A 22321-nucleotide genomic window follows, 5' to 3' on the forward strand; every position below is an offset into this window, starting at 1 on the left:
ATTAAAACTTAAAAGTAGGAAAAGGCACCTGAACTCGTGGGTCTCCATTATGCACACCGAGTCCTTGCATTGCACATTGAAACACTGGTCCTAGAACAAGGGAGACATTATTGCTTTGGAATTTTATGTTGTATTGAATTTCCTATTCTAGTTTTTTACATAAAAGTCACTGGAGACCAAACTGCACATTAATATCAAAAACATACAAAATATGCAATTTTATGCTAAGAAATAAAAAACAAAGGGATAAAATATGAAACAGTAGACAATTTCCCCAATTTCCTGTTGGGAACTCACAAACATTCATCACAGAGTTTGCTTCAAGCATATGATAAACTGAAAACATAAAATCTTTCTATTTCTGACCACCAATTTCATTGTATAGAAATAAATTAAAGCTAACCTTTCCTGATTATTTTTCTTTAGGTTTCAAGTTCAATACAAGGAATAAAGGGTGTTTGTATGTTTGCTAGTGTTTGTCTAACCAAGTAGCACATAGTTTATAATAATTATTTTGATACTGCATTACTCAATTCATATCAATGTATCATATTAATCTAGAATATTTTGATAACTTTTAACTCATAAGCAAAATTTGACATTAATACATTGAATACTAGAGGGACACTCAGTGGAGAGCATCACTTAACCACACCAGGCAGCCTTATTTTGCTTTTAACTTCATTGCGTACTTATATTTTGATGAATTGTCTTCAAAATCTAATGGATTTGTACTTGGGTCATACCCAACATGTCCAAGTTTCGTTGAAATTGGTTCACTAGTTTTTGTGTAATGTTATTAAACAAAAATTAAACTAACAAAATATTTGCCATTTACTTGCCATTGTGATTATTTTCAAAGTACTGTTGCTTTGAAGTACTTTATCCAAAATGTTACAGATTTACCCTTGGGTCATATGACTACTGTACCATGTTTGGTCAAAATCGGTACAGTAGTTTTTGTGTAGATGTTCATAACTTCTTATTAACTAAGAAACAGACGGGTAAAGACATCTTTCGCAAAATTTTGAATTTTGGCGAAGGCAAATATGATCACTTCAAAACACAATATTTAATGATAGACAATATAACTTGCTAAAAAAAAAAAAAAAAAAAAAATATTTAGGAGAAACTAACTTGTCCTCTAGATCTGTATCCTTTCTACTTGATACAGCTGATCCCCTTCCAGATGTCAATCTTGATGCTGCTGATAACCTTGACACACCACGAGAGCCACTCCGTACACTGCCTCGAGACATAGTATTTCTTGGAGGTCCCATTGGCTTGGTGGTTCTTGGTGTTGGTGTACTGTTTTCCTCTGGAAAATAAATTAATCAAGATATTACACAATATGTTATATACTCCAATTTTCATGGGAAAATAGAACATAAAGAAAATATGAAAAAAATCAACAAAGGAAATCTTAGAAATTAAATTTTATATCCTTGTGAAATGAAAGGAAAAATCAATGTCATTAAGGTTTTTCCTCTTAATCATTTTTGCATAAGACAACATACAGACTTTCAAGGAAAAATTAAGGGATTTTGACAGAGGAAAAATCTATTTTTGAGGGAGATAGCCATGTCGTCCTGAGGGAAGATCCTCTAAGCAGCTTCTACTTGGGATATTTCCTGTGACTGATATACCAGAGAATTTTACCTGTAGAGGTATCACAGGGCTCTAACCCCTGGAGCGAATATTCCGAGAGATATTGTGTATGTAACAGGGACGTGTTTAAAACAATCACAGCTATCCTTCCCAGAATAGAGTTAACCTTGTCTCGAAGGATATGGGATAGGAATGGATACGTGAGAGAGCTGTTACAGCTCTGATCCCAGTGTGTTACAGTAAACATGTTTGCTGGTTCTCCACTCCAGCAGTAGCCATTGTATGACGTATGGCCTCACACTGAGAATTGGGAGGGGATGAAAAGTAACGGGCGGGTCCATCAGGATGACATGGCTATCTCACCCAAAAATAGATTTTTCCAATGTCAAAATCCCTTTTTGGGCTCGAGCCATGTCATCCTGTAGGAAGTGTACCAGAGAATTAAAATTCTCAGTTGTGGCAATTTAGAATTTTAACCACATACGTGCTTTTTAGTCACTTCACTAATTATAGAAAAATTAAAATCCATCTTTTAATAGTGTGTCTTATGTTATTTGTTTACACTTCCAAATATAGCTATTTGGGACAACAGTCCAAGTCTATGAATGGACTATGCAAGATTTTGTAAACTGTATCATAACATAAAAGTTATCATCAAAGCCCCACTCACTGTAAGAAAGTATCTTTACATTAACACGTACTGACCAAGCAATAGTTAGTAGGGTTACAAAAATAGAGGTAAACTTCTTTTTATTTAGGAACAGTAGGTCCATATAAAGGAAATGCATAAAGAAGTGTAATATTTTATTATTTCCAAAAGCATATAAATGTAACAAGAATTGGTGCAACAATATTTACATAATCTTTTGTGCTTAAAACTAGAAATGTTTACCCAAGTAACATTTTATAGAATAAGATAACATCATTCCATATGATCAAAAAAAGAATATCAACTTTGACTCTTCAATATAAACATAGTTTCTCACACACTGCAAATTAGAATATTATTCAACCTTCACTATGTGCACTATAACAGTCCCATATTATACAGTCCAAAAGAGTCCATGCAAAACCCCTAAAAGCTGGTTAATCACACTACCAGCTGCCACAACAAAGTGTTTAGTCTCTTCCAATTGTCACAAGTAATGTTTGAAAAACGCTCTTGAAGATTTCCATCCCATGTAAGCTTGTAAGCCTTCGAAGGACATATACTGTACTGGAAAAAGTTTAAGGAAGAGGCTACTTTCCCAGGATCATGACCCGATGGCATACTATCTGGGTTAGCTTCTGATAAAATAGGTGAATTTGGACCTTAACTGTTTAAAAGAAAGATTAGATCCTGTTGTTTCCCTTTTAAAAGTTGTCCGCCTTTAAAATCCTCACTCTATGACAGGTAAGCTTCAAGTCATTCCACAGGCACAGAGAAGGATCCACCTTTAGCGTTACGATCTTCCAGGGCCCCCAACGTTTTGTGGGGAGTTAATCTTTAGCCAGGAATGCAAGATCTGGGTATAAATTAACTTTTCCCGATTCCGAGAATTCGATGTGGCCATCATCCCTTGACAGTGCCACAATCTTGCTGACTCTAGCACCAGAAGCCATAGCTAGTAAAAAGATTGATTTTTGAGTAAGATCCCTCAAAGAAGCAGAGTAGTTATCTATTGAGGAGGCTAAATGCAAGACATTGTCCAACAACCATGAGATGGATTTGGGAGGAGCGTTTGGTTTCAATATAGCACAAGCCTTCAGGATCTTAATAAACAGTTCACTGTTGAGTTCTATATCGAAAGCGTAAGCGAAAGGTCTGGTTAGGTCCGATTTACATGAGGAAATAGTTGTAGAGGCCAAACCTTGTTCACGTAGTGAAATAAAGACATAAAGAGAAGTCTATTGTAATCAAAGAGGGCTTATTTTCCTTAACAAAATCCACCCACTACTTCCAAAAAGGCAAGTGTTGCCTTTTTGTAGTAGTAGACTTGTATTCTATAAAATCAATCCTTTCCTTCAAAACTCCAAATTTTCTTTTAGTAGCTAGGACAAGAAAATCAGGAGCTGAAGGTTTTTCTTTATCAAGCAGGAAGCGAAAACAGTCTTCTGTTGAACATCCTGGGACAGCATTGGTGTCGGCAGATGGATCTGGTGAGGCTCGAGTTCCAGAACAAGAGGGTACCAATTGCTCTTGGGACAATTTGGGGCCAGTAATGCTGCTGTCCCCTTGAAGGTCCGTAATTTGTCCAGGACCTTCAGGAGATTGAACGGTGGTAAAATATAAATATGAGTCCACTGGTTCCAATCCAGTGATATTGCATCTATCCCCACTGCTTATGGATCTAAATTTGGTGCTAAACACTGGGGAAGCTTTTTGTTGAAGCTCATCCCAAAGGGATCTACTTGCAGTTCTGGGACTTGGTCCAGAATGAAACAAAATTATTTTTTTGTCCAGATACCATTTTGTTTCCATAGGCTTGAATCTTGACAGGGCGTCACATTGCAAACCCCTTCTAAGTGAACTGCCGTGAGATGACAATTTCTCTGCTTTGACAAAGTGAGAATGGCCAATATTCCATGGTTGATCTGTGGAGATCTCGAACACTGTCTGTTGATCCAGTGGACTATTGCCTTGCTGTCAAGAACTAATTTGAACCTCTTGAACTGTGGTGGTTTCTGTCTCCATTTCCACCCTTGTCATATTGAGACTATGCTGTGTGCCCAAGGATCGAATTTTCATTGATCCTTGAAATGATAAGAGTCTTCCCCTACTGGAAGCTCCTCATTGTTGTTTTGAAGGACCTGATCCTTTATGCGACTTGCCTCTATTTCCTCGGCACCAAGATTGTCCACCTCTTCCAGACTTTCCCTTTCTACTTGCATTTTTCCCTTGAGCTCCGATGGGGTGAAATGTTGTAGCAGTCTGTTCGTAGATGGGATTGAATACCAGGGACTGTGTCACATACTACTGGGGAACCGTGTATACTGTCTGGGGAATAGAGGCAACTGTGGCTGCTACAGCAGGCAAGGTTTTCTTGTCCTTAAAGGGTCTCCTAGGCTTCTTGCCTTTAGGTTGAGGTCCTTCTCCGGAGGTGAATTTCCTCTTAAAGGACATACACCATTTCTGCATAAGGCTCTTGTTCTCTTGAGGTGCCCTATCCATGACTCCTTAAACTACCTTTTGGGGAAAAAGATATTTCCCCTAGATGTTCGAGTCAATCAACTCTTTATGCTCATGGCTAATAGTTTCCGCTGCTAGGACGTGCTCTGTGCAGGCTCTTCTGGCTAAAAGGAATACATGCAGATCCCCATGGAAGGTAGCCAAATGGGTTTTCGCCAGAACAGGGAATAGGTCAGACTTTGAGTAGTTCCCAATCAACATCTCAAGATAAGACTGGTGTGACAAAGAAGCAGCCAGTCTTTCTTTGGCCTCCAATTCCGCCTTTAGTAGGAATTCTGGAATTCTGGACAGTTTCTCATTAAACTGATTGCCTTTGATATCCCTACCCAGTTTTCCAACATTGAAGGTGTGTTGGACATCTTCCCAACTATCGGAGTCATAAGGGAGGGCCAGCGAAACAGGTTTGCATTCCTCTAGTACTGGCAGAGGCTTACTTTCCATTACTGCCTTTTTAACAGCCTCCAAAGTCTTTGAGGAAAAAGGAAAGACTGTATCTTTTGGGGCTACAAAGGTTGCCTGCTTCTTGCCGAAAGCAGAAAGCTGAGTATTAGTAAACTCTTCTGTCTTGAGCTCCTTCACCAATAAGGTTTAAGCCTTACCATGGTCCAAGACGATTGTTTCCTTGGGGATCGTATCATCTCTGATGGACGCCTCAAAATTCAGCCTTACGTAACTGTAAGGATAATTCTCGATAGAGGGATAGAACTTTAAATCTGAAACTGGTTTATAGCCCATGCCTTCTCCAATGTGAAGGTATCCCTCAAACAAAACCATATGTCCTGCAACACGCCAAGGATACTTCGCCGAACAGTCTGGAAGACTTGATGCTGGTGGAGCCTTGGACTTAGGTGCCTGCTGAAGTGCCTCAATCTTCACCTCTAAGGATGCTTGCACTCTTTTATGCTCAGCATGAATGTTCTCCATGAATGCCTTCATGGATGCCATAAACTCCAAATGTCCAGGGAACAAGGGGGTATTCGGAGTTGGAAGAGGAGTTGAAGTAGTGGCAGGTGTAGCAAATACCGGAACAGGAGTATGAACAGAAGAAGTACTAGGAACAGTACTTACCTACTGACTGTCAAGTGAGTCATCCGAACTTCTGTTGTCAGTAAGATCCACTCTCAGACGGAATGGAAGAGGTTGTCAACATGTTGTCAGCATCCAAGTTTATATCCTGATGTGCGTCCCTGACTTCATGATCTGCCTGATCCATTTCTACCGAAGTTGAACCGTCGGTATCTGGTGACCGTACACCGTGGTCACATCAGCCTTGGGGAATAAGAGATCCTTCCTTTCCAATGAAAGAAGATAGGGAGCACCTTTTTGAGAGCTCTTTTGAAATCCCATTGCCCAATACCTGATGGTCTTCTGGCCCCACACTTTCTCATCCTGAGAAACATTGGTAGCGTGGAATCCAGTATGAATATGGTCCTTGCATATACTGCAGTTGGTAGGTTCCCACATAGCAAAGGAACCTTTGGAAACATGGTAGTCCACATGCTTCCTCCAGGTCTTGTGGCACATCAGCCTTGGGGAAAAGATCCTTCCTTTCCTCTAAAAGATGAAAGGGAGCACCTTGTTGAGAGATCTTTTGCAATCCCATCACCCAATACCTGATGGTCTTCTGGCCCCCCACTTTCTCATCCTGAGAGACGTTGGTAGCGTGGAATCCAGTACGAATAAGGTCCTTGCATATACTGCAGTTGTTAGGTTCCCACATAGCAAAGGATTCTTTGGAAACATGGTAGGCCACATGCTTCCTCCAGGTCTTGTGGCACATCAGCCTTGGGGAATAGATCCTTCCTTCCCATTGAAAGATGATAGGGGCACCTTGTTGAGAGCTCTTTTGAAATCCCATCACCCAATACCTGATGGTCTTCTGGCCCCACACTTTCTCATCCTGAGAAACGTTGGTAGCGTGGAATCCAGTACAAATAAGGTCCTTGCACATACTGCAGTTGGTAGGTTCCCTGATAGCAAAGGAACCTTTGGAAACATGGCAGTCTGCAAGCTTCCTACAGGTCTTGTTGTAGCAAGGCATCTTGACCCGCCTGCTGCAGGTTACTGTCGCATACTCCATGTTGTCAGCAACCTGTACAGGCAGAATTTTCAATGAGTACAATGACCCACCAAAAATTTTTATATCTTCACACTGAAAAAATTTATTAAAAATATTTCGAATTTATTAAAAAAAATTTCTACCTACTACTAGCTATGGCTGAAGCTACACTACAATGGAAGCTCATGCCAAACAGCTCACAATGCTATATGAATTCATAAGTGTGTTACAATAGGGAAAGAAAAGATTCCTACCAATAGAACACTGTTTCCTCTAAAATCAGTCGATCAGATAACCTAAGGTGGCAAAATCGGATATCATTCTACCTAAGGTGGCAACAGCTGTAGCTGAGGCAGCAGCAACTTTACCTAAGGCAGCTGCTATTTCTAGCAACCAAGGATCTACATTAGATTAATGATAATGGGTTTTGCCTGTTTAAAATAATGAGAGCTGTTTAAAACGGCCAGAATGCAAGGGATTCGCAAAATCAATGAAAATCCTGACAAATAAAGGTATCCAAACGATCAATTTTAGAGGATAATTATACCACAGTTGTGAATATATATATATATATATATATATACATATATATATATATATATATATATATATATATATATATACATATATATATACATAAATATATACTGTATATATATATATATATATATAAATATATATATATATATCTATATATATATATATATATATAAATTATGTATACATAGATATATATATACATAAATTATATACAGTGGTACCTCTACATACGAATTTAATCCGTTCCACAACCGACTTCGGATGTAAAAAATGTTCGGATGTAGAAACGAATTTTCCCATAAGAATACATTGAAATAGGATTAATCCGTGGTTGAGCCCAAAAACCTATGATAACTCCTTAATAAATTACTACACATAATTACACATGACAATATGCACTCTAAATTAGATAATAGACATGTAAAAAAGAATAATTATCAAGAAATAATAAATATGAAATGGGTTTTTAGCGTCACTCTACCTTGGAAAGTCCAGCGCAGGTATTGGTCTTGCTACGCAGAGAGGAGATGGACGGGTGGCAAGGAGGTAGAGAGGGTGACTACGATAAACGTACACTACTATAACTTATTCTAACTTACACTAAGTGAACTTTAACCTAACTTAGCTTATTTACTTTTTTTTATTTTCATATTCTATATTTTTTTTTTACATTTTCTTTTTTTCTTTTTGATGATTAATTTTAATCACTTTCACTCTCTCCACTTAAAATTGATTGAATTTTTTTCTCTTCACTCTTTGCCGTTTTCTTTGAACCACTTCCTTCCTCTTCATCACGAGTTCGCTTTGTAGTTTTTTTAAAGAAGCTATCGATAGAAAGTTGCTTGGTACGGCTTTTCAGAATGTTTCGAAAATGAGTTAGGCAAACATCATCGAACTGCGCAACTACAAGACAAACCTGCAATTTTTTTGGATGGTATTTGTCGATGAAGTCGACCACGTCTTGATATTTTCCTAACATCTCTTTTATTTGCACCGAACCTAACATATGTTCTACCTCCTCGATCCCTTCCTCGTCATCACTCATGTGCTCAGACAGCAATGAGTACCTTGAGCTCCTCTGTGGTAAGTTCGTCGTGACGTTCGGCGACGAGTTCCGTGATGTCATCTGCGTCGACCTCCAGACCCATGGACTTGCCAAGGGAGACGATTTCCTCTACGTCTTCCGCTGCACCCACCACGGGATCAGGTTCGGGGTCAAAACCCTCAAAATCTCGGGGAGAAACTGCATCAGGCCACAGCTTCTTCCAGGCAGAATTGAGGGTTTGTCGAGTTACTCCCACCCAAGCCTGATCTATGATCTTCAAGCAGTGCACGATGTTAAAGTGGCTTTACCAAAATTCACGCAAAGTTAAGTTTGTGCTTTGCGTAACATTAAAGCACTGCTTGAATAGGTGCTTGGTGTAGAGATTCTTGAAATTCGAGAGGACTTGCTGGTCCATGGGCTGGAGGATAGAGGTGGTATTCGGTGGAAGATACAGCACCTTTATGAACTTGAATTCTTCGAAAATATCATCTTCAAGTCCGGGGGGGTGAGCGGGTGCATTGTCAAGGCATAGCAGGCACTTTAAAGGCAATTTCTGCTCATGAAGATACTTCTTCACAGAAGGACCGAAAACTTGGTTAACCCATTGGACAAAGAACTGCCTAGTGACCCAGGCCTTTGAGTTGGATCGCCAGAAAACATGAAGCTGGTCCTTATCCACATTCTGTGCCTTAAAGGCCCTAGGGTTCTCCGAATGGTAAACCAGTAAGGGCTTGACTTTAAAGTCCCCGCTAGCTTGGCACATAGGGCAAGAGTCAACCGATCCTTCATTGGCTTATGCCCAGGCAATTTCTTCTCTTCGGCGGTGATGTAGGTTCGACTGGGCATCTTCTTCCAAAACAGCCCGGTTTCATCACAATTAAACACCTGCTGCTCTACGTAGCCTTCTTCCTGCACGGTCCTTTCAAAGCTCTTCACAAAGTCAGCTGCAGCCTTTGTGTCCGCATTAGCAGCCTCTCCGTGGCGAACAACTGAATGAATCCCGGACCGTTTCTTAAATTTCTCAAACCAGCCACGAGATGCCTTGAAATCGTCTGAGGAAGGTTCGGTTGAACTCTCCCCAGCATCACCCCCAGAGGTCGCCTCCTTCAAGTCCGTGAAGATGGCATGCGCCTTCTCGCAGATGATAGTTTCGGTGATGGTGTCGCCAACAATCTCTCTGTCCTTGATCCAGCGTAGCAGAAGTCGTTCCATCTATTCTATGATAGGGCTACGATGTTTTGAAATGATGGTGATCCCCTTAGAAGGTTTCACTGCTTTAATGGCTTCTTTCTGTTTCAAGATTGTCGAGATCGTCGACATACTTCGGCCATATTCTTTTGCAAGTTCACTCACGCGGATGCCACGCTCATGCTTTTCAATAATTTCTTGCTTTACTTCTAAAGAAAGCATTTCCTTCTTCCTTTTCTCACCACTACCACTACCACTTGCGAAACTAAGCCTGTTAGGACTCATGCTTTACGTAAAAAACCGTAAAAGGATGTACCCAAAAAATCATGATTAAAATACAGTTACTGTAATAGCAGAACGCACAGCGCACAACCACACGAAGCCGACGAGAACAGAGGACTGATCCAAGCCGCGCTAATTGAGGGTCCCTCCGAGGTCGAAGTGCTGCCTTCTATCGGCGGAAATAAAAAATACATCCGGCGCTATGAGTACTGTCTACGCGTACGGGTATTGTTTATTTCAGGTGTCGAAAAAAAATTCGGATGTAGAGTAGGAACGTGTTCGAAATGTACTTCGCGTGTCGAAAAATTCGGATACAACCGGTACGACGAAAATTGCTTACTTCGTGTGTCGAAATAAAATTCGGGTGGAGAGTCGAAAAATTGCTTGAATTTTACTTCGGATGTTGGAAAATTCGGATGGAGATACGTTCGTGTGTAGAGGTGTGTATATATATATATATATATAAATATATATATAAATATATATATACATATATAAATATATACATACATATACACATATATATACATATATATATATATATATATATATTTATATATAGTGTATAAATTTGTGTATATATTTATATATATATATATATATATGTAGTGTATAAATATGTATATATATATATATATATGTTATACATATATTATATATACTATATATATATATATATATATCTATATATATATATATATATATATGTATATATATATACTGTATATATATATATATATACTGTATATCTATATATATATATATATATATAAATATATATATATATATATATAAATATATATATATATATATATATACAGTATATATATCTATATATATGTATATGTATATATATATATATATATATATAACATATATATATATATATATATATAATACACTTCTAATATGCAAGCTAAGAAATTCATATAAAACACTGAATAATTTGAAAATATGAGCTTTCGGCTTCGGCCATGTGACAGACGTGGGATATAAACAGACGCATAGAGGAAAAAGAAGGGGAGAGATGGGAAATTCTCCACCGAAAATGAATAAGGTACTCAACTTAACCAATGAAGCAGAAGCAAAAGCATTCTTAATCCTAAATACAAACAAAAACTTGATGAAACGAGCAGAAAACTCCCAAAGCAGTCAAACAAGAAGGCGCTGCAAAAAGGAAGGGCGAACCAGCGAACATATTTACAGTAACACACTTTTATTGGAGTTGTAACGGCTCTCCCACGTATCCAATCCTATCCCATATCCTTCGAGACAAGATTAACTCTATTCGGGAAGGATGGCAGTGGTTGTTTTAAACATGTCCCTGTTACATACACAATATCTCGGGATATTCGCTCTAGGGGTTAGAACCCTGTGATACATCTACATATAAGATTCTTTGGCATATCACTTGCCGGAAATATCCCAAGTACAGTAGAAGCTGCCTTGAGGAATTTCCATCAGCACAACATGTCTTGAGCTCAAGAAGAATTTTAATACTCCCTTGATGTTTATATTGCTTCTCCTGGAAGCTCAATTATAAGTTATCCAAACTAAAATAATTAACCATTTTTTCCTTCCAATAAACTCACAAACTTATGCCTCTAGTAATGAGACAGACTGGTGGTTAATGACAATAACCGATGGCTTGGCCAAATCATACCACCTCCGTCTTCAGTTTTCAAGTCAAAACTATTCCCTACCCTTTCACTCCACAAATCAGTGTGGTGGAGGGTGGGCTGAACATCAGGTGAGTATAGAAATAACAGATCTTATTATTAAAATTCTGTTTATTTCTATGAATCTCCACTGAAATTCATTTTGATGGCTCCTTCACTCTGATGGAGGTGGTTTGCCAGTGGAAAATCATTAAGGGCATTTATAGTTGTTAAAATACAGTAATACCTTGAGATACAATTGCATTTTGATCAGATTTTTTTGAAATATGATGATACATTGCATTTATATTAACGGCCTAAGATACAACAATTTTATTTTTTGAGATACGATTTAAAAAATTGCACGACGCCATCAGAAGGTGGCAGAATGTTCGTTTGGCTCTCCGAGTCGATCTGAACACTCACTGAGCACACGAGGTTACTCAAACTTCTCTCTCCAAGTGTGTTCGTTGTCGTCGTATAGAAAACGTTGTGTTGTTGTGTGTTTAAGATTCTTGTGTTTTTTCCTTTATTTTATTAACATTTATTGTGTGAACCATGGGTCCTAAGTCTAAAGATAAGGATGGGGAAAAGAAAAAACCAATGGAAATAAAGTATGAGATAATAGGAAAGCATGAACGAGGTGTGAGAATCTGTGATTTGGCAGCTGAATATATGCATGGTAGCCTTGTTTCTCTCCCTCCCTCCTCCTTGCATGCATCCCGTACACTAGCACTCGCCTAGGCGGTGAGTACAACTCTATTTTTTATTGTTTTTCTTAAAATCTATTGTTATATATCAATTTCCATGTCATTACTATTGTACAGTATTTATCTTTTTTAAGTGATTGTTGAGCGTAATTTGAGCGTAATTTGAGCATAATTTGAGCTTGTTTTGGGTAAATTTCTTATCCTTGGAATGGATTAATTCAGTTTCTTTTAATTCAAAGGGGAATAATTATTTTGAGATACGATTTTTCTGAGATACATCGGCGGTCATGGAACAAATTAAATTCGTACCTCAAAGTGTTACTGGAATAAAAATTATCAACATTCTGGACTCACCTGTAGTCTAGATTATTTGTAACAAACTATCTCAAAATAGATTTTGAAATAGGAGACTGCAGTGTGTTCCAAAAAAATTAAATTTAATTAAACCCAATAATATCATTAAATCACATCACCAACAACTACTATAGGAACTAAATGCCAGCAATTCACTATAGGACCTTGGTACGACATTTTCAAAAAAATCTGCAAAAAATCATAGTTGCACTTCTAATATTAAGAACTCTTAACCTTCAAGCCTTTCATTAGACTTAGATCTAATTCTTTATGTCTCTGTAACCAAGCTTTTCACAAGAAACTGCATTTCACTTTTGGTCAGAAGACAATTTGGAATTCTAATCCCACAAAAGCAATTGGAACACTACCTCTAGTGCTTAAAGTTTTGACCAAATAATACTGAACAGGTCTTACCGGACAAAGAAATCTATTTTGTGATGTAATGCTCACTTCCTTTTCTAAAGAGAGAATTTGAAAGAATTGCGGAAAACTTAATCTTGAAACAATTTTAGCCCTGAAAGTCGGCAAGAGATATCATCTTATGTCCCCCAAAGCCAACCTTAGATGATAGTTGTCATAAAAGACAACACTGTACATATAATAAACACTAAGTCCACATAATGAGGTAACTCCGTGTGTTCTATATCAAAATAAACCCTAAAACAAGCTTACTACAAGACATAGCCAGAACTTATAATTTTTCCATTATGTGGTCACAAAATAATCCAGATGATATTTAAGCCCTGTTCAAAAAAAAAAGAAATTTACAACCAGCACTGAGATTTTATTACGCAAATCCTTAGCTCTCCAACAAAAATTAAGTATTTATATGTTTATAGTGGGGAGCACTATGTTTACCTGTTGGATAATGCTATAATTCTTTACAATATATGACAATTTCCTTTCATTTATTTTGTACTATTTTCATCCATCATATCATTTCCATTTTCACCTTCACAATAAAGTGGTTTTGAAGAAAAACTCATTTTGAGGGAGTCACTGTGTGGTTTCCAAGGACTTTCCTGTAAAAAAAAAAAATAAAACAGGGTATTAAATATAACAAATAAAAAAAATATTGGCTCCCCTACTATAGGGCCAGTGTACCATCGTGCAAAGCACAGACTCAGTGTGCCTAAGAAAAATCCTCAAGTTCAGACTCTATTAAACTTGACACAAACACCTCTAATGCTGAAATTGTCTGGCTATTTGTGGCCAACAACACCAAGAACCATTGCAACAGCTGGAGACAATGGTATCTGTACACCAACTTGCACCCAGCCACCATCTTCCAACTCTAATAGAGAATCAATTATCCTGTTCCCCTACACGAGGCTAGGGAGGAGGGAGAGTCTTGGAGATCTCACAGAACCTCACCAAAAAATTTTTTTCCATCATTAAAAGCACTTTTTGCAGTTAATGTGCGGTGTAGTCTCCAATGACTAATATCAGAACAATAACTAAGTAGACTCATGCACCAACAAGAAGAAACATCTACAACCAAGCAAACAATTTCAAAACAACTTACACTTGGGTAAATATGAGAAGAAAAACAAAACTGACTCACTTTATAAGGGATAACTACAAAGAAAATCTAGATGCCTGTCATCATGTGTCTGTTAGAGGGTCTGGCTGAAATGGTCTTTCCTCGCTCTGGGCTCCCAATGTACGGGTATGTACCCCACATGAATGTTGTACTACTTAGATTTGTTTCAGTTGCACCACCAAGATGAAACGTCTACAACAGAGGTTTTCAACCTTTATTTCTTAGTAGCGCATTAATGATATATCCTGGACTTTAACAGTGCACCAACTTTCATTCAGTATAATTATAACTATCATTATATAGGCCTGCTACATATTCAACTGACACAAAGGTACACACTATGTAGGGCTACCCATAATATCATTTCAAATGTGTGTGCACACATGTGTAATGGTTATGATAATGATGTAATAATAATAATAATAATAATAATAATAATAATAATAATAATAATAAATTTATTATTATTATTATAGGGTGACACAAAAAAGACGGTCATCACCTAAACTTTAATAACTTTTGAAATAAATGATCAATTCCTTTTATTTTTCAGATTTATCAAGAAAAATTAATGTTCTAAGAGTCTACCAAATTCGACCTTCGAAATGCCATGGACTACTGAGGAAAAGACATTTATAGTTGAGGCATATTTTCGATTGAAGTCTATCCACGCAGCTCAATTGCAATTCAAAGAACGGTTCAGATGTCAAGAATTTCCTGTCCACTTAATGATCTACAGATGGGTCAACAAGTTCAGAACCCATGGGACTATGCATAACCTCAATTGTAAAGACACTAACAGACAATCACACTCTGGACGACCGAAATCATCAAGGACACCACACAACATTACTGCAGTCAGAGACACTGTTGTCCGCAGCCCAAGCAAGTCTGTGCGACGGCGACGTCAGGAGCTTTGAATCAATCGGAAGTCCGTGCAGAGAATTTTGAATGCAGATCTCCACCTATCCTTACAGGATACATATTAAACACAAGCTTACACCTGACGACATGAGGAAGCGAGTGATTATGTGCCACGGGTTTTGCGACAAGATCTACACTGTGCCAGACTTCCTTGACAATGTCTGGTTTTCGGACGAGGCACATTTTCTGTTGTCCGGTCACGTGAACTCGAAGAACAATATCTTCTGGGGTAGCACACACTCTGAGCACTGTCTGCAAAGGCCATTACACTCAGTGAAGTGCACTGCCTGGGTCGCCATCTCCAAACATGGCATCATTGGACCATTCTGGTTCGAGGACGACAAAGAGCGGTCTGTGACAATCAACATCGAGCGATATGTCCAGGTGCTTGGCAAGTTCTGGACAGCACTTGGTCGACGGAGAGGAGTCCTCAGTGTCCTCCAGTGGATCCAGCAAGATGGTGCCACCTCCCACACTTCAAACGAATCATTGGCATGGCTACAGCAGCGTTTCCCTGACCGACTGATCAGCAGGTGTGACCCGGAGTGGTCGCCGCATTCACCGGACCTGAACACCCCAGATTTTTACCTCTGGGGATACCTTAAGGACAGGGTATATGGAAACAACCCCCCAGACTATCCCTGACCTGAAGGCAGCAATCACAGCAGCAATAAGAGTGATCCCATGGGAAGAATGCGGAAGGGTCATCGAGAACTTTGCCCGCCGGATCCAAATGTGCCTGCGGCGCCGGGGAGCTCATTTGGAGCACATTTTGGAGAGCCAGTGAAACAAAAAGTTTTTCTTGTACAGACTTGAAACTTTGGAGATGTCTGCTACACAGGCTTGACCTAATGTAGCTAAAGTTTTGTGTCGATCTAAATAAAATTTTGGAAGTTATTTGTTTTTTGGTGACGACCCATTTTTTTTTGTGTCACCTTGTATTATCATTATTATTATTATTATTATTATTATTATCATTAATATTATTATTATAATAGATGAATAAGTTAATGAGCAAATGGGAATAATGTACAACATACATTCCAGGCATAGATTAAACACACCTGATTAATGGGACACTTGCGCCTGTTCGGATTTGCTTATCCTTACGATGTTAAGAAGGAAAAACACCGGACAGGCACACTCTCATTTCCTCTTCAATACTCAGCAATCTAGACCTCTTCTTAGTTTTGATGTTTGTGAGTGTTGAAAATCCTAGTTCATAAAGATAGATGGAGAACTGCAGCAATATTTTCTGGTCTTTAAGAGCTATATGGTGTTCCTTTCCAATTCGCAACCAAAAGTACTCCTAATATTCCAGTTTTAGCGTGCAGTCATTACGGATGCTAATTAGTTCCTTTTCTTCAAGGATACTAAGTTGTGGCTTGGTTGAGGGATTATGGATGGAAGGATTTCTTACCCAATCATACTGATCAGCCGATATATTAGGGAAATGTTTTTCAATGTTCCATTCTAGAATTTCAAGGTGCTCCTTGGTGAGTGGAATTATGTACTGTATGTATATTTAGCTTCTGCATTCTTTAGAAACATCAGCATTGATATCACTCACCCTATCTTTCCAGGAAGCCCTTTATTTTGTCCGATAACGTTAACATATTCTCATTTTTCCCTCGCATACCAACACTCTGGTACCTATCTCCCCCGCAGCTAGGATGAACGTTGGGAGAGGGGAACGGAATAGCTAGTCGCAATACATGAAGGAGGCTTACTTGTATAGTACTCTTATTATTTTGTAAAGGGAATGTGTTCTTCACCCACACATAATCATACATACATACATGCGCACAGACACACTTAAACACACACATTATATATATATATATATATATATATATATATATATATATATATACATATATATACATACTATTGCAGCGCACTTGGGGATAGTCGTGGCACAGAAGGGCGCCGCAGTGCACAGGTTGAGATATATATATATATATATATATATATATATATATATATATATATATATATATATATATATATGTGTGTGTGTGTATATATATATATATATATATATATATATACATATATATATGCATATATATATATATACATATATATATATATATATATTTATCATTGCAGCACACTTGGAGATAGTCGTGGCGCAGAAGGGCGCTGCGGTGCACAGGTTGAGAATCACTGGTTTACAACCAAGCAAACAACCTAAAACAACTTGCGCTTGTGTAAATATGAGAAGAAAAACAAACAATTCTGGCACACTTTATAAGGGATAACTCCAGAGAAAGACTGGATACTTGTCATCTTTCTTCTGTTGAAGGACCTGGCTAAATTGATCCTTCCTCTCTCTGGGTTCCCAATGTAAGAGTCATGAACAAGCTTATTACCACATATGTATGTTCTGCCATTTGGATTTGTTTCAGGTAGTATGAAATGACCACCCTACGCCCAAACTAACCAGTAAGCTCTGAGGTCCTGAAATTGCATATTTGTAAAGAACACTAGTGATGAAGCAATTTTTCTGACATTATTATTATCATTATTATTATTATCATTACTATTATTATTACTTGCTAAGCTACAACCCTAGTTGGAGAACCAGGATGCTATAAGCCCAGGGGCTCCAACAGGGAAAACAGCCCAGTGAGGAAAGGAAACAAGGAAAAATAAAATATCTTAAGAACAGTAACAACATTAAAAGGAATATTTCCTAAATAAACTATAAAAACTTAAATAATGCAAGAGAAAGAGAAATAAGATAGAATAGTGTGCCCTAGTGTACCCTCAAGCAAGAGAACTCTAACCCAAGACAGTGGAAGGTCATGGTACAGAGGCTATGGCACTACCCAAGACTAGAGAACACTGGTTTAATTTTGGAGTGTCCTCCTAGAAGAACTGCTTACCATAGCTAAAGAATCTATGCTACCCTTACCAAAAGGAAAGTAGCCACTGAACGATTACAGTGCAGTAGTTAACCCCTTGGGTGAAGAAGAATTGTTTGATAATCACAGTATTGACAGGTGTATGAGAATAGAGGAGAATTTTAAAGAATAGGCCAGACTATTTGGTGTATATGTAGGCAAAGGGAAAGTGAACAATAACCAGAGAGAAGAAGCCAATGTAGTACTGTCTGGCCAGTCAGGACCCAATAACTCTCTAGAGGTAGTATCTCAACGGGTAGCTGGATTTTAGAAATGGAGACAGTATCAGCTTTTTTAGTAAGAAAGGTCATTAGAATATGGATAGTCCTGTTGAAAGGGACTTGTTGGTCTTGATAATTTGGAACAAACTACATTTTGAAGGGGTACATCTCTGCAGGTGTAATTGCAAGATTGACAATGGAGAGAGGTTACCATTTCCCAATTCTATGGCTGTAATATAAAGCTTAGCAAATCTCTGAGGAGTCTTAATTTTTTGGTTAAAAATAGCAGACAAGGGGTCAGGATTTCTCCATTAAAGGACGTTTTTTTTTTTTTTTCAAAAATGTGTCAACAAAATTTCATTTATCTTTTTTAATTATTCAAAATTCAAAAATAATTGTTTTTTAGGCACGATACTTTTTAATTCCAACAAAAATTAGGGTAGTTTTATGTAAAATAGTATTTTTATAAACTCAATTGAAGAATCTTTTTATGGTCATTAATAAATTATCATGACCAAATTATACCTACTTTAGTCAATCACGAGATATCTCGTATGCTTAGTTTTAATAATTTTGGAAACAGGAATTAATTGAAAAAATATTGATATTTTCTTTATTCACTTCATTTTGACAAAGTATTTTTCCTTTTGTTTTTTTATAAAAAAAATTCTCATCATTTTAATAAACAAAGTATTTTTCCTCTTCTTTATGATAAGTAACATTATATTTTTCTCTTCATTTGGATAAAAAATAAAAAAATTTAACTTCATATAACCAGTGCATTTCACATATAATTGTGTGTGGTATGTTTTGAAACAGGGTTACAGTATACAAAGACTAACTTGACATATCTTGCACACATAGCAAGTCTCATCTGAGTGGTTTTCCCTTATTACCCCTTTAATTTCACATATGTCCTTGTAGGACATATCTTTTTGGGTGAAGAAGGAGTATCAATGTAAATTACCATCTGAATAATGGGTAGGATCTGCTGAAATAAATGGTCCACTTGGTCTTATTCAGGGGATTTCACTACTAGGGAGCTAGTAATAGCGTACTCTGCGTAAATTAAATAAATATACTTGACATATCACAAAATAATCAAGAGACATGACGTCAACATAAAAAAATCAATAACACGATTTATAAACAGCCTAGAATGTCCAATAAAAAGACCAAACTTGGCTAAAAACAGGCAAAAGGAAGATATAAAGCAAATGAACAAACTCCCATGACCACCTGTTCCTCGATGTGTCACAAAATAGTCAAAGAATGATTTATCAAAAGATGGTACAGTACTTTACAGCAACATAATAAATCAATAATATAATATACTGTATAAACATTCTAAGATGACAAATAAAACAACCTAACTTATCTAGAAATAGGCAAGGAAAAAAAGTAACTAGGACGACAACTGAAATGCTAATGATACGGCATTGGCACAAAAAACAAAAAAGTCATTCTCGATAACTCGCAACTTCCAGCAGCAACTACCAGTGCCAAACTTATAATAGAGTACAAGATATCTTAAAGAAGCCTTAAAAACAATGTAGATCATGGGACATATCATATTAGTCCTATATTAGTACTGTAATTTCCTTTGTCACAAGATATCATGTGGTAACACCCAAATTTTCTAGAATACTGATCATAAGATATCTCAGGTTAATCTGCTAAGGGAGGTTGGTTTCTATAAATAACCTTCAAATTTCTCAAACTCAGACATCCCAACAAGGAGGACCTTTTGTTCAGGAGATAACACAACAGAATTCCGTTACAGTAGACGTTCCTGAAGGATTGCCAACCTAGCTCAAAAACCTTAACGAAGTCCTGTAAGGGGAAGACTGTCACACTTCTTCCCCATTTGGGAAGAATACAGCCTGACCTGTGAGTATTGACTTGGTTTAAGGAAGGCTAGCTAATACCTCTAAATTCCAACACTAATTTAACAAAGAAACTGGTTCTCTATCCAAGCTATATTACGAATACAGCTAAAGCTCAGTTGCTGTAACCAGAAATTGTGAAACTTCTAGAGAAGGTCTACAATTAGTTATTCCTAGTCCCAAAAGGCTCAGGAGAGTGCAGACTACTTCTAGATGTCTCAGCACCAAACAAGTTCTCAATGAAAACACCCTCAAAGGTTCTTGGAATAATCAAAGAAAAACATTGGATGTTCTTGATAGACCTCTCAAATTAATATTTTCCCATGCCGACTTATCAACGTATCAAAGGCTTATTAGTTCAAACGTATTTTGGGCTCAGGACGGCCCCACAGATGTTTTCACGAATGATAATCCCAACTCAAAATGGTTAAGGTTACTGGGACTAAGAATCCTTTTGAACATTAACGATTGACATATATTAGCGATTCATTGGAGAGGATTTGAGTTCAAGTTCATTACTCGGGTTATTTCATTAGTTGGGGGTCATAATCAAAGTCAAGAAGTCCCTCTTGGATCTGAATCAGAAGATTCTATACAGTATTTAAGAATGATAACAGTAAAAGTTCCTTTTCAGGTTTTTCCATCAGAGAAGAGGATAAGTTTTGCTACAAAATTTCAAAATATCAAAACCCATGTCAATGAAAATGTGGATGTGGCTTCTATGAAACATGGCCTTAAAGAAATTTGTCTCAATGGGCACTCTGAAAATGAGGGTTTTTCAATTTCATCTAAAGTCAAATTGTAACAAGATGACCGACCTAGACTCCATTACAATTTTACCCATGGAGTCAGCTTTACCGACTGAATTTGTGGAACAATCACAATGACTTGTCACGAGGAGTCTCTGAAGTTTTCACAAATGCATCACCCAAGGGTGTGGAGCAACTCTGGACCATTTACACCTCTCAGTGATGTGAACCCAACTCGAGATAAAGCTACACATCAATTCTCTAAAGTTACTAGCCTATATTCAAGACACTGCAAGATCAAGAACCACTAATAATAAAGAAGACAGTGTCATTGTTTTCCCTATATCAGATAGCGGATGAACTGTTACCGTGGACGAGTGAGAGAAGAATCACCCTACTTGCACAGTTTATTCCAGGAAAATCAAATATATTGGCAGACCAGTTAAGCAGAAAGAAATCACACATTGCCAAACAAACGGTCTCTAGATCAATTGATTTGTTGAGAAACTTGGAATTGGTGGGGTCACCTGAGCAAATACATGTTTGCCATCAATGAACAAAAAACTACTAGTTTTTTGTTCACCTGTGTCAGATCCTTTAGCTTGGAAGGTAGATGCTCTGTTATGGAACTGGTCAAATCTGGATCTATATGCATTGCCTCTGCCATCATTCAGCAAGTGCTAAACAAGTTCAGGTGCTCTGTGAACAGCAGGATGATGCTATTAGCTCCTTTCTGGCCACATAGGGAATGGTTCACAGATCTCTAACCCATGTTGTCAGAACAATCCAGTAGGTTTCAGTACAGAATCAATCTGGTCAAACAGCAAATATCTACGATGATACATCCAAACACTTTCCTGCTAAATCTAATTGTATGGGGACTATACAAAGTATCCTAATAAAAAAGGGTATTCAAATCCCTCTAGATTATCTATTATAGGTTCTAAAAAGTCTACCAATAAATTATACCAAAGACAATAGAGGGTTTATTTTGATTAGTGCAAAGTTAAGAATCTATCCCTGACTAGAACTAGCTCGGATGATATTGTTAAATTTTTTATTCTATTTTTCGCAAGAATTTTCTTATTCCAGCCATTAAGGGATATAGAAGCATTTGGGATTAGATCTATATGTTTCAAATATTATAACAGATGTCTTCAGATCATATAGTATTGAAATACTTCTAGTAGTAATGTCAATTTTCAGGAATTTTAATGTGAATTTACAGTATTCAAAAGGGACAAGATTTAAACGATCAGAAAATCTAGCTCTAAATGATATCACGACCAAAAAACTTTTTCTGTTGTCTTTAGTGTCAACTAAACGCATAACGGAATTACAAGCATTGTCGGTCAAAATAGGCTTTGGGGTGCACAATATGAATTTGCTTCTTATAGCTTCATTCAGAGCTAAAAATGATCTTAAGACTATGAGTCTGCCTCAATTTTTTCATAACCCTTCACTAAAAATGGATGA

General features: G+C 37.4%; 1 protein-coding gene across 5 annotated transcripts in view; it reads right to left on the bottom strand.

Annotated features, from left to right (window-relative positions):
* LOC137651648 (leucine-rich repeat-containing protein 40-like) overlaps positions 1-22321 on the bottom strand; it is a 475618-nt gene that overhangs the window by 295848 nt on the left and 157449 nt on the right. For all 5 annotated transcript variants that reach the window (XM_068384869.1, XM_068384890.1, XM_068384879.1 and 2 more), the window contains one exon: positions 1138-1318. In XM_068384869.1, coding sequence (XP_068240970.1) covers positions 1138-1318 — 181 coding nt within the window. The remainder of the gene's footprint in view (positions 1-1137; positions 1319-22321) is intronic.

Source organism: Palaemon carinicauda, chromosome 1 (assembly GCF_036898095.1).
Source record: "Palaemon carinicauda isolate YSFRI2023 chromosome 1, ASM3689809v2, whole genome shotgun sequence".
NCBI lineage: Eukaryota > Metazoa > Arthropoda > Malacostraca > Decapoda > Palaemonidae > Palaemon > Palaemon carinicauda.